The 14,353-nt window shown below is 41.3% G+C and overlaps 2 protein-coding genes across 2 annotated transcripts in view; both read right to left on the bottom strand.

The window, feature by feature from the left end:
- Positions 1-631, bottom strand: part of LOC126368856 (uncharacterized) — a 198,147-nt gene extending 197,516 nt beyond the window's left edge. The window contains exons 1-2 of the mRNA XM_050013037.1: positions 569-631; positions 223-298 (exon numbers count right to left, since the gene is read on the bottom strand). The gene's annotated coding sequence lies outside the window, so the exon portion shown is untranslated. The remainder of the gene's footprint in view (positions 1-222; positions 299-568) is intronic.
- An 11,814-nt stretch (positions 632-12,445) lies between these two features.
- Positions 12,446-14,353, bottom strand: part of LOC126368858 (probable chitinase 10) — a 149,649-nt gene continuing 147,741 nt past the window's right edge. The window contains exons 18-19 of the mRNA XM_050013052.1: positions 14,141-14,342; positions 12,446-13,860 (exon numbers count right to left, since the gene is read on the bottom strand). Coding sequence (XP_049869009.1) covers positions 13,646-13,860; positions 14,141-14,342 — 417 coding nt within the window. The 3' untranslated portion in view covers positions 12,446-13,645. The remainder of the gene's footprint in view (positions 13,861-14,140; positions 14,343-14,353) is intronic.

Below are 14,353 nucleotides of genomic sequence, written 5' to 3'. Positions count from 1 at the left end.
ATTTGCAAGAAACTGATTGGACTTTTGCACCTTATCGTACCTACCTCTGACTACCCCAATTGGGATATAGTTGTGAGCTTATGTTATGTATATTAATTAATGCTTATAATAACACCATATCCCACTAGGACACCATGGTGCTAATTTATGCACAATAAAGTATTTTAAACGGGTCACTATGCGATTCAATGTTTAATAAAGTAAAAAAAAACTATTACTTACCTTATTATTCGTCGGCAGGCATTTCATCCTTATATTGTGGAGTAGCGACCCGCCCCGGCTTCGCTCGGGTGCAATGCTGAGGAAAAAATAAAATTATTTACTACATAAAAAATAAATAAAAAAATAAAATAAATAAATAAATCACATTAAAAACCTCAAAAATAACAGTATTTTTCCACTATTTAATGGACGTTATTATACATAATGAATCATTCTATCTATTTAAAAAAAACACATCAAAATCCGTTGCGTAGTTATAAAGATTTAAGCGTAAGTACATAGGGATATAGGGACAGAAAAAGCGACTTTGTTTTATACTATGTAGTGATGATATTATTATAAGTACCATCAATCTGCACTAAACGTTTTGCCTCTTCCTTTTCTTCTACAGCGAAGGACTGGAACTATCTGCCGTCGTCTGTTTTTCCAACTCGTTATAATCTGGGAGTCTTCAAGGCTAGAGTAAATAGGCATTTGTTAGGTAAGTATGATCCAAACTAGACATCGTCACTAATCATCAGGTGAGATTGAGGTCAAACGTGAGCCTATTTTATTAAAAAAAAAAATTAGAAAATAATGCTTATAAATACTTTGTCTATTCGAGTGGCGCCTGTCCCACTAACCGACATATTTATATTGTCATTTTTACCTACCTAGTATAATAATAATTACTAACATAGTTTTAAGGGCATTGTTACTATCACTCTATGGACTTAAGTTGTCTGAAAATAAACTTTTCCTATTTTAAGCCTAAATCTCACTAGGATACTATAAGATAGTTATAGGTGGCGCCACCGCTGTCGCGCCAGTAACATAATCTATACACGGACAGGTAAATATTTTAAAAGGGTCAATAGGCGACTAAATGTTAAATAAAGTATAAAAACAATTACCTAATTAATTTGTTTTTCTGACGTTTCGTATCGGCCGTGTTGCAGCGACTGTGGTCATCTGATGACTGACGCGGCGAGTGGTTTTCATTGCTGTGTTGTAGGTGTAACTACCCTCATTTCACTATTTTTTTCATACATGCGGTTGACACTTTTGTGTCCTGCAGACACCATCTAATTTATTTTAAGTTATTATGCCTCTCATTAATTTCTTATCCACTGAAAAGGAAAGGGACGGGTATTCGACAGGCATAAATTACAGGCATTATTTTTGTCGGACAATCAGGTGATCAGCCTGTAATGTCTTAACCAAACTAGGGATCACAAAGTATTTTTTTTTTGTATTCATATCTCCTCTCTGAGATTCGAACCCGCGACCTCCGGGTCGTGAGTCTAACTCTCAACCACTGAATCACGGAGCGCGTATATTCTATATAAAAATATTTTTAAAGTCTCGCTTAGATCGTCTTGAATTATCCCATTTTTGTCTTCCCGACACGCGAACGAAATCGGTTACCGTTATACGGTTACGATAGATTTCTAGTTTACGACCTTAGATCACGATCTAGCAGTTAATTTTACACAGCATTTGTTTCCGACAGTTAAAGACACATAAAATGCCGGAGAGTCGATAAGTCACAGTTACGTGAGAGAAAAACTTAGGACATAATAAACTGCCTATTACGTCCCACTGCTGGGCCTCCCCTCAATCAACCGGAGGGGGTATGGAGCACACTCCACCACGCTGCTCCATTGCGGGTTGGTGGAGGTGTTTTTACGGCTAATAGCCGGGACCAACGGCTTAACGTGCCCTCCGAAGCACGGAATCATCTTACCTTTTCGGACAATTAGGTGATTCAAGCCTGAAAAGTCCTTACCAAACAAAGGACAGTCTCACAAAGTGATTTCGACCATGTCCCCATCGGGAATCGAACCCGGACCTCCAGATCGTGAGCCTAACGCTCTAACCACTAGACCACGGAGGCTGTTGAGTTGAGAGAAAAACTTAGGACAATAAGATTTATTTGGGATTAAGCGGAATTAGAGCAAGGGTTGACTTTATTGGTTGGTGCTCAGGGTTGGGATTAGCAGAGCCGGGAAGTTTTGTGTTGGTTCTCGTTAGTGAGGGCGATCATTGGTCTCATAACTGGCATAGAAGAAGGAGTGACTTTTACGGTCACGAGTACTAATATGTATTCTTTTCGAAACCATGTCACATTAACTTTTTTGACAAATTAAACCGTAAGTCTCATTAAATGTCGAATATGATAGTGTGAAAGGGTTCTAAACTGGGTACATGATATTGCTCATGGCTGTACATCGTACACATTCAAATATCGAGAATATTGATTAACAAAATCCCTACTTTGATAAAAGAGCTGTATTATTAAGGAGATTCTTGCGCCGAATCTTTAAAACACGCTCACAGTAAGTGGAATTCCGTGGTCTCTGCCTACCCCAAAAGGAAATAGGTGTGATTATATTCATACGTATATTAAGGAGTATGTTCCCACATTCCCGAGAAATGTATTTCGGGGGTATGTGATCTAACCTGTAAGTATTGGGCTGGTTTTCCCTTCGCGGGTTGGAAGGTCAGACAGGCAGACGCTTCTGTAAAAAACCGGACCTGTCAAATCTTCAGGTTATGTAATAGGACCCCGTGAAAAATCGGGACGACGCTAGGAAGATGATGATGATTATGTATGTGTGTACCACGTTTCGAAGTGGTGTTACTTGTAATATTATGATGACTATCGAAAACTGTTCTTTTCGTATTGGTATGTTAAGGTTTCGTGTCACTTCATGGCGTCTACACACTTTCGTATAAAATAAACGATATCCAATCAAAAACATAAATGTGAAATGAGAGCCAAGTTCAATTTTATGATAAATGCCTTGGTTAAACGCCTTGCTTGGTTTTCTTAACTTCAACGACAAAAGAAGTGAGATCTAAATGGGTGCCAAGTTCAATGGTCAGTCCTGAAATTTATTTATAAGTAACAGTATAACATATTATATCTTCTTATAACATAAGATAACGTATTGTAGCCTAAAGTCTGTCTTGGCTAGTTTTTATATATTATGAATTATAGCCTTAGCAAGTTCTAAACCTACAAGTATTTGACGGTTCTTATTTTATAATTCCGAAAATTTGGATTGTTGGTAGAAACTAGCGATCGAACATAATAATTCGTTGGTAGGTTTATAAAAACCATTAACATTAACCATCATTAATTGTTTATTCTCGTTGTATTAGTTTTTATACACACTAAAGTCGAAGATGTAAGTATATGAATCGCTAGGCTTAAGTGAAGATGGGCAGGACACCTGGCAAGACGGGAAGACAACAGATGGACTTACTGAATGGTGGCCAAGGGATGGTATGCCACATCGAGGCAGACCACCAGCCCGGTGGTCGGATGACATTTTGAGGTACGTCGGAAAGCAATGGATGAGACTTGCACAGGACCGGAAAGGATGGCGTGAAAGAGAGGAGAAATAAGGCCGCCCAAATTGTATTGTATTCATGTGTTATGTCTGATTGTTTAAATGTAGTTCTGTGCACTGAAGTATATTTGATTTGATTTAATTTAAGGTCTATACCCAGCAGTGGGTGGATACAGGCTGGATAGATAGACAGATAGAGTTTTTATATTGTTTTCTCGTCATACAGCGCATTGGGTTACACTGTAATGTTGTATGTACCTTTATAAATAAATAGGGGCGAGCCTCTTGCGACTAAACGGACACACATTCTGATAACCACGCGATGACAAATATTTATGATCCAAACATGAATTTGAACTTAAAGTCGAATAAAAACTTCTTTCTTCTTTAAATGTATACATAAATCTATATTCTAGTCTCATACATTTTGCGTTACATTGCTATTTATTTTGCGCATCTGCATAACACGCCTGCAAAGCGAGCAATGTACGTGGTAATGGTGTCTAGTGTGGACGCGGGCGGAATTTTAAATTGCGTCGACGGAGTAACGTTGCAGTGCTTGACTTGAATTTGTTGTTTTACCCACAGATTATTATGTAAATACTCGTATACTGCATTTGGTGTCGTGACAGCACAGTTGAAAGTACGCTAAATAATAATAAATAAATAATAATAATAGGGCTTATACGAGTATAATAATGAAATAAGTAATATACAATACGCCACTTACACACACTAACTAACTATCTAACCACTAGACCACAGCCTCCGTGGTCTAGTGATTAGAGCGTTAGGCTCACGACCTGGAAGTCCGGGTTCGATTCCCGATGGGGACATTGTCGAAATCACTTTGTGAGACTGTCCTTTGTTTGGTAAGGACTTTTCAGGATTGAATCACCTGATTGTCCGAAAAAGTAAGATGATTCCGTGCTTCGGAGGGCACGTTAAGCCGTTGGTTCCGGCTATTAGCCGTAAAAACGCCTCCACCAACCCGCATTGGAGCAGCGTGGTGGAGTATGCTCCATACCCAATCCGGTTGATTGAGGGGACGCCTGTGCCCAGCAGTGGGTCGTATATAGGCTATATTTTATGTATATATGTATACGATACGACGTCGAAACGTACTTAGATCAGCCAACCATTGCCCAATGGCTCAAATTAGCTTCAAAACGTACTCGACGGTAATCTTCTTCTTATCGTGTGGGTTGTGGAATACCAGCCTCATCAACCCTGATGTCAGGGTTATTGATGATGATGATGCTTCACAGTCGATTTCGACTACAGCGACAGCAGTTGGTGGATTCATTGACGGTTGCCATTCAAGAGCTTGGTAAGTCTGCTCTCTGGTGTGCTCTGTGATGGCTCGTATAGCCAATTTTATGTGAAAACGTGCGCCCACATTTTGGACACGTCAGCACACCCCCTACGTAATTATAGGTGATTGCCGCAGGTGGTCGGGCTTTCAGATCATCACGTTTTCTATCCAGATCTGACCTTCTTTCTTTTTCGAAGTCAGACACCTTTTGTTGAACAAGGCGTCTCCACTCCGGGCGCTGGCTTGCTTGCGCCTCCCAGCATGAGGGCTCGATGTGGCACCGTTTCATGTGCCTTTTCAGAACGTCCTTGTAACGCAGGTATTGGCCACCGCATTTTCGTTTGCCCGACTGGAGTTCTGAAAAGAACAAACGTTTCGCCACTCTCTCGTCTGACATTCTCGCCAAGTGCCCACACCATCGTAGCTGACGCCGCATCAAATATGCCTCGATGCCGCAGACATTCGCTTTCCGTAGAACGTCAGTGTTCCTGACTCGGTCTGACCAATGGATGTTTAAAATGTCGCGGAGGCATTTTAGATGGAACCTGTCTAGCATACGAATGTGCTTTCTATAAAGGCACCAGGTTTCCGCAGAGTACAAAAGGTTAGGCAGAACTATCGCCATATATACGCCGATCTTTGTCGCTACCTTTAAATCGTGGGACCGAAAAACCTTTCGTCGCAGTTTGCCAAAAGCAGCCGAAGCTGCCCCTATCCTGCTATTTATCTCAGCGTCAAGATCACATTTGGCTGAGATTGTGCTACCCAAATACCTGAATTTGTCCACACACTTAAGGACGTCATCATCAAGACCGATTTCGAAGGGCAAGGAGCAACGCGACTCCAAGACCATAACCTCAGTCTTTTTGGCACTGATCTTAAGGCCAAACTTGTAGCATGTTTCATTAAGTGACGTCATCATTGCCTGCAAACCTTCACGAGTATCCGCCACAAAACAAAGATCGTCCGCGTACATAATCTCCGTAATGATGTCATAGGAGACCTTTGTACTAGCTCGAAGCCGAGCTAAGTTAAAAATACTGCCTTCCATTCGGAAGCGAATGCGAATGCCCTCTGTAAGATGTTGCAATGTTTCCCTTATTACTACGGCAAAGTACAGAGCAAAAAGAGTCGGTGCGAGCACGCATCCTTGCTTCACGCCGCATGTAACAGAGAAAAACTGAGACTGCTCTCCGTTGACTGTAACACAACACTTCATATCGTCATGCAGAAGGCGTATCAGTCTAACGAACTGGTCCGGGCATCCCAGCTTAGCCAGGAGCATCCATAAAGCTTCCCGAGGGACGCAGTCAAAAGCCTTTTCCAGATCGACAAAGCATAGGAACAGAGGTCGATCTTGTTCTCTGCTTTTCTCCATAAGCTGACGGACGGAAAAAATGGCTTCGCAGGTCCCTCTGTCCGGTCTGAAACCGAACTGGGTTTCTGGCAACAGAGTTTCAGATAGAGGCAACAAGCGGTTGAGAAGGAGTCTAGCGAATACTTTTCCCGGAGTTGACAGAAGCGAGATGCCCCTATACGAGTTACAATCAGAGCGATCCCCTTTGTTTTTATACAGAGAACACACGCGAGAAACTTTAAAACAATCGGGTACTCGCATTTCATTCCACATGCGTGTAAAAAACTTCCACAAGACCTTATGTAGCTTCTCTCCTCCGTACTTAAGTATCTCCCCACAGATATTATCAACACCAACCGCTTTATTGTTTTGTTGTTGTCTGATCGCAGCGACAACTTCCTCCAAAGAAGGTGGTTTGAGAAGTTCAGTAGCTGGCGCGAGGTCCGGGATGGACTTGATGTACTCTAGATCTGCTGATCGATCCACATTAAGTAAGGTGTTAAAGTGCTCAGCCCAACGTTCGAGTACATCTTCTTTGATGGTCAAGAATTTGGAACCATCCGCAGACTTTATAGGCACGCACTTATGGTACGTCGTACCAATTAACTTGCGCACTTCACCATAGAAAGTGCCAAGTTGGTTAGTATCAACCAGCCACTGCATATATTGTATTTTGTCTTGCCACCACTTATCTTTGATATCGCGGGTAAGCTTTCTTAGAGCAGCACCACTCATCCTTACTTGCTCAGATGCGTTACTTTGGCGATTGTTGTTACGTGACTGGCGAAGGAGAGTACGATGCTTACTGACGGCTTCAGTAAGTTCCCTGTCGTTAACATCAAACCAGTCTTCATTTTTCCGCGTTTTAAGACCCAGAACTTGATTGCTGGTGTCAATCACATGTGACGATAAGGCCTGCCAGGTGGTATTCAGATCGCCATTCTCAACATCAAGCAGATCAAGCGGGTCACTTAACGCCTCCACATAAGCCTTCCGAGTCTCAAGTTGGCTAAGATTTTCAATATTTGTACGTGTCTGCTTAACACGGTCTCTTCTGCGGGGAGGCTGTAACTTGAGTCTAAGTTTGGTTATGACGAGTTGGTGGTCCGTCCAACAGTTGGCACCGCGCATGACGCGTGTTATGTTCACCTGCGAAATGTCTCGTCGTCGTACAATGGCATAGTCAATGAGATGCCAGTGCTTAGATCGAGGATGCATCCAAGTTGCCTTATATTTTGCCGGAAGTCTAAAAATGGTGTTAGTGATGGTCAGGTCGAATTGACTACAAAGTCCTAGCAAGAGCTGTCCATTGCTATTCATATTTCCTATACCATGTCTTCCGAGAACACCAGGCCACGCTTCAAAATCACGCCCAACTCTCGCATTAAAATCCCCCAGCAACAGTATCTGTTCGCAGGGACGTATTTTGGTGAGTGTATGCGTTAGTTCCCCATAGAATGCATCCTTGATCTCATCGGTTTTGTCCAACGTTGGTGCATACACGCTAATTACATTTAAGAATTTATTATTTTCCACATGCAGCCGAATGGAAATAACTCGGTCCGAGGTGTAAATTGGACACTCTTGTAATTTTTTGGCTATGTCATTTCTAACTGCGAACCCAACTCCAGAACGCCTTGATTCAGACGCAGCAGTCCCCTTCCAATAGAAAGTGTATCCACCACCACGCTCAACCAGCTCTCCTTCATCAGCCAAACGGGTCTCACTAAGCGCAGCAATAGCCACGTTGTAGCGGCCTAGTTCTCGCGATACAATGGCTGTTTTGCGTTCTGGACATTGATTCTTCTCACGATCCAGGAGAGTGCGTACATTCCACGCAGCAAAAATCAATTCCGATGTTTTTATTTTTCTTTTATTATGTCGACCGCGAGAATAGGTTGCAAAGGCAGCCGCGGTTGCTACCTCCCTGTATAGTATAGTTGGGGTAAACATTTGTTTAGGGCACCTTTTCTAGCCCCTTCCCCGGCTGAGCGGGGGAAGCAGTGCGTCCCTAAATAGGGCTGCTCCGACACTCGGAGCGCTGCCGAGTCCACGCTGTTACCCCGGGTCAGCGTAGAAGCGACCATCGACACCCGAGCCGCCTGTGTGTAGACCTTAGACAAAGCCCAACCTGCAATACAGCCAGACCTCTCTACCTCAGCCCATCGCCACAGGACTTTTAGAAGTTTCAGAATCCATTTTCCAAAAGCCGTCATCTGCGCAGGACATATTTAAGTGCGTAAGCGCGCGCGCATACACAGACGCACTCTCTCGTCCGCCCACTCCTTAATCCGATGGAACGGATAGCCGCTACGACCGGAGGAGTGTTTGGATGCAGTGTCTGGCCGACGGTCTCTCTTGCCCTCTACCGTCGCCCTAGGCCATTCACCTTGCCTTGCTGCTTCACCGGGTCCGCCAAAGCCCGTTGCATATCTGCGGTGGGTTGCCTTCCCCACTGAAGCAGACTTTGTGCACTGTGCGGGAGGGATCCGCGTAAGACCTTACCGCTCAGAAAACAGCAGGTCCCCCTCTGCCAGGTTTAGCCCGCGAGCCGACGCGGTTTGCCGGGATGTGGCCGCTGCATGCATTACAGCTTCTTGGAGCCACTGGCGAGAGATTGCAGAGCACTCACGGTCAGCGAAACACCATCACCCTCAGTGGGTCGACTAATGGCGCTCCTAAAGTTACTACCGACAAATGCTCCACTACATCCTAATGCTCCACTACATCCAGGGTTATTATTGAGCCGCCAAAGGCGCTTGACATGGCTCATGTAACGATTAGTCACTCACATCAATAAATAGTAACCGGGACGAAGCAAAGATCACCTTAATTTCGGACAATCAGGTGATCAGCCTGTAATTTCAACGGTAATTTTGAGCAACTAGAGGTACCTCGAGTAGCTCGGTGGCGCAGCGGTTAACGCGCTCGGTCTGCGATTGTTGAAGTTAAGCAACTTTCGCAAAGGCCGGTCATAGGATGGGTGACCACAAAAAAATAAGTTTCCATCTCGAGCTCCTCCGTGCTTCGGAAGGCACGTTAAGCCGTTGGTCCTGGCTGCATTAGCAGTCGTTAATAACCACCAATCCGCACTGGACCCGCGTGGAGGTTTAAGGCCCGATCTCCCTATCCATCCATAGGGAAGGCCCGTGCCCCAGCAGTGGGGACGTTAATGGGCTGGTGATGATGATGAGAGGTACCTACCTACATAAACATAACGTAACATGACGGCTATATCCAAATTGGGTAGTCAGAAGTACATCCATCTCAAGATGAACTAAGTACTCACAACTCACCGAGCTTTTACTTACATAGTTGTAGAAATTCGAATTGTATTTTTTATAAAAGTCGAAGCCAACGCTAAGCAGTTTCTTAACAATGCCAATCTAGTTTGAAATGGAATGTAAACAATATACTTTTTATTAATGAAGCAGTAGTTTAAATTGAATCTTGAAACACTTAGAAAGAAGCAGAAGTGCCAAGGAAATTTGCTCTGTAAAATGTATTCTGTTAGTATTCTTGAAAAATAATTTTACTTAAGTACCTACTTAGTTACTTCTACACTGTATGAAGTAAGATTCATAAGACCCATGATAGAAAAAGAAACAACATACATACACACATAAACTCACGCCTATTTCCCATCGGGGTACCGAAGCAGAGACTATGGAATTCCATTTGCTTCGATCCTGACACATTTATCTTGCTTCCTCCATATTGGTCAATCGTTTCATTCAGGCACGCCGGTTCAGTGTAGATCGCACTAAGTCTTTTCTAAGGACGTCTCCAAAGAAACAAAAAGTAAACATTTATATTTCTCGTAAACATTCCTCGGATTATTAAATATGATGGTCTACTTTGCGTTTGAGGGAGGCCCTACACTGATTGTAACTTTTGACTGTCTTTTACAAGCTAGAGGATAGATTTGCAGTCGTTTGAAAACTTTTAATAAAGCCTGATGCACTCAGAAACTCAAATTTTTGACAAATGCCCTCAATGAAATGCACATGTATATATTAGGAATGCAATCAATCAATCAATCAATAATACTTTATTGCACAACAACATATACAAAGGACATAAACATACGAATAAAACAAAACTAAGTATACTAAGCAAATTTAATTAAAATAAAAAATATTTTTGTGGCCACCTATTGTGCTTATTTTTATTCGTATGTTTATGTCTTTTGTATATGTCGTTGTGCAATAAAGTATTATTGATTGATTTATTGATTGATTTTGTATTCCTAATGCCAATGATCTAATAAAAAACTTAATTTAACCCGTGTTTTGCTCAACAAAGATTCGAAAGCGTTTCATTTTTTGATTTAAAAAATATGTCAACATTCATTATACGCAGCCAGTCGGCAGGCACGTACAGCGATCAGACGAACTTTAATCAGGAAATTTCACGGGATGCCAAATCGAACTCAGCTGCGGCGCTGTCGCGATCAACTGATATAGCTTGTACGTATAGGTAACTGATAGAGCCCGTGCTTCCGCTACAACAAACTCGAGTGCATCATGTAAACATAAGGTTCAGGTAGGACAGTGTCTAGGGAATGAACCGACAGTAATTATAAGCTAGGTATACTAATCAGTCTGAGGCCGCGTTCAGAGGCAAGAGGGGCGTCAAGTGTCCATGGAGAGGATGTTTAAGCGGCACGTGAAGAAAAACGGCGCGACAAGCAAAAGCGACAAACAAACGACATAGTTTGTTTTACCGGCGCCGCGCGCCATGCGCCCCTAAACGCGGCCTTACTAACCCAAACGGGATTCTCTTGTCGGTGTACTATTCTCCATTCTTGTCTATCAAATGCCAATTCCTTGACTTCCTTATAAAACACGACGTTCGCCTTCTCTTTAATTTGTTCCATGTAAGCTCTTCTTGGTCTTCCCCTTCCTCTCTTACATTGTAGCTTCCTAAATAAGGCCATAAGGCTAGGTACTTAAAATCTTTGTGTCACCTTACTACCACATAGCATTGATAACCGCTTGATTTTCACTGTTAGGTTGCAGATTCGAATCCAACTTGAACTTATAAGCAAATGATTTTCAAATTAATATTTGGATCATAGGTGATCAAATGATAACAGTGTGTTCAGTAGTCAAGGTAAACACCGTGACGAAACCCGCATTCCCGGGAAATGCGTTTCGGAGATAGGTATGGGACCTAACCTGTATCGGGCTAGATTTCCCTTCGCGGATTGGAACTGTTAGAAGATCAGACAGGCAGTCGCTTCTGAAAAAACCAAACCTGTCAAATCTTCAGGTTAAGTAAACGCAACATGGAAAGATGCTAGGACACGTCTTATTGCATTTATGCCGCAAATGGCATTTACAACTTGGCCGGATAAATTGAGATACCATGAATGCGCCTATGTCAGAAATATATACGGTACCTAACCTGGTTGCGCAACTAAGGAGTCCTAGTAAGATAGGGTCCTTAAAGTTCATTGCTTATCGTTTTATCGCTGGCAATAGAACTGCTACCCAACTGACATATACCTACCTAACTATGACATAACTCGTCAGATATTGAAAACTCTAGGCGATGGTAGTAACCAATATAAAATACCGGAGTTCATGCTAAAGTGAACTATATTGAAGACGAGGTAAGCATTGAAGTTGCATGTTGCAAGTCTTCAATCATATCCTAGGCAATTTGTCTAACTTATTTGACGAGCATGAATATTGGAACCTTCAGACAAGTTTTAAAATTAGTACATAGAAATTTGCGGCCATGACTTTTAGATTGCTCTAAAATTTTAAAAAATACTATGATTAACTAAAAGCCGATCATCATCATCATCTCCCTAGCATTATCCCGTTTGTTCACAAGGTCCGCTTTCCTAACCTGAATGAAGATTTGTCTGACCTTCCAACCCGTGAAGGGAAAACGAGCCCAGTACAAGTTAGGTTACATATCTCCAAAAGGCATTTCTTGGGAATGTGGGTTTCCGCACGATGTTTTCCTTCACCGCTGAGCAAGTGATAATCATTTATGATCTAAACATGAATTCGAAAACAAATTCGACAATCATTGGTTTAGACTTGTGCTGGATTCAGGCAAATGATCTACCAACCGGGCCACTACGGCTTCTAAAAGCCGATCAATCATAAAAAAATCTATCTAAAATTTTATTTTCAGCTTGTTTTATGTAAAAACACGGGGAACGCATAATAATGATAAAAAGTTATATTTAAAAAATCTTTAATAATACTCTTACAACTCTTTGTATCTAAATACAATATTTACAGGCTTACCTACTTAATTTATGATAACTTTACCTACAATAATGTCACAATTTATAACCTTTGTTATTGTTGACCTCTCCTCGATATTGGCAGTATAAAAGGCAGTGATCGTAGCTGATTCCAGTATCCGATAACACATTAAAATAAAGAAGCTTTTTATTACTACAACATGATTGTTATAAGAATTGAGCATTTTTGCGTCGTACCCGCTAGTGTGTTGTGAACGGATTCGCGCGATTTCATATCAATTTAAGAGTTTGATTTTACCGCGGCGGAATCGCTGTATCAATTTGTGAATTGAGTTTAAGAAGACGATAGAAAGGATCATTTCCTATAACAACCACATTGTAGATCAACTAATAAATAACGGTCCCAAAGACACACCATATTTTAGGGGTTTATAATAAAAGTGATTTCTTTGAGTATTATGTACCTACCTAGCATACCTTTATTAATTTGATTAGCAGTGCAAAAAAATCATTAAGTCATTTACCGATCTAAACAAATCAATAAAATATTTTAAACATTGTGGGTCTTTGGGAAAGTCTAACCTAATGTAATTTTTAAATATATACGTCTATCTGGTTTACCAATGTTAAAAATTTACAATAAAATAATTATATCACACAATCGTATCCATCTGATGATCGGTACAAATCGCCAATAAATATTAATTTTCGCATTAAGCATTATTCTGTAGAACTTATAGTATTGGTGGTTGAAAATGTGATTAAGTAAGTTAGGGATTTGCTATCATTATTGTACACAACAACAATGTAATTATTCTTAAAAAGTAGAGTTTTAACAGTCATTATACATACATACAATATTCTGTTCAATTTTGCTCATTATGTCAATTTACAATTACAAAATTATCGTGACTGACAATTTCAGAATCACTTAGCTTTATATTTTATAGAATGACGATTAGCTAAACTTAAAAAAAATACTTTATTTGTGTGTGTGTTTGTCTCAAAAGATCCAATAGAAGATTCAACGAGTCCTTTAAAAGCACTGAATGGTGAATACTTAGTAGTATCCCTTAAATACATCCTACAACGACATTTAAACCCAAAATACCTTAATAAATGTAACCAGATGTCTCAGAGCAAAAATGAACAGAAATCTACAAAAATCCTACACATAAAGTGTCTTATCGTCTAGCAGCAGGCGCTTGAGTGTGGTGCTGGCAACCTTCAACGTTCTCTGGCCAATCACAGACGTTCTCGTTAGGGTTGAAGACGAGGTTGGAGGGGCAAGGCATGTGGTGCTTTCTCTCTCCCTCACACATGTAGTACATGGTGCAGTCGGCTTTGTCGGGGTGATAGGAGATATGGCCGTCTTCTTCTTCGCAGGTCACTTCGTTGGCTGAAATGAAGAAGGGATCATTATTAATTGCAGATTAGCCTCGCATGACTGACGATGGTTGCTACTTGGACTTGCAATGGTGAAGGAGTTAACGAATGTCGAAAAATGTATAAAAATTGTGCTAATATTACCGTTCATGAATTTGTTAATATAAATGTTGAAGACAACCTGATAATAAAAATATCCTTGTCGAATGCAAAATCAGAGGAACAAAATAACAAACATTCTCTTACTTTTATGCATCTTTGCCTTACGGTTACGTATATAGCAAAATACTCACGATCTTTAGTAGTGTACTGTCCATTAGGGTTGGAGGATTCGTAAGGTCCATCGAACTCAAGGTTCACTTTGTATCCACTAAGCTCTTGCTTCATGGCAGTGATAAGAGGGTATTTGCCAGTGCCGCAGGATCCTCGGAAGTCGTCCATGTCGATTGACCAAACCATGATGCCACCGAAACCTTCTTCTTTGAGCCAAGCCATCTGGAAGCAAA

Source organism: Pectinophora gossypiella, chromosome 8, assembly GCF_024362695.1.
Source record: "Pectinophora gossypiella chromosome 8, ilPecGoss1.1, whole genome shotgun sequence".
Classification (NCBI taxonomy): Eukaryota; Metazoa; Arthropoda; class Insecta; order Lepidoptera; family Gelechiidae; genus Pectinophora; species Pectinophora gossypiella.
Note: the sequence above shows the minus strand (reverse complement) of the source record. Positions and strands in the feature narration are given on the sequence as shown.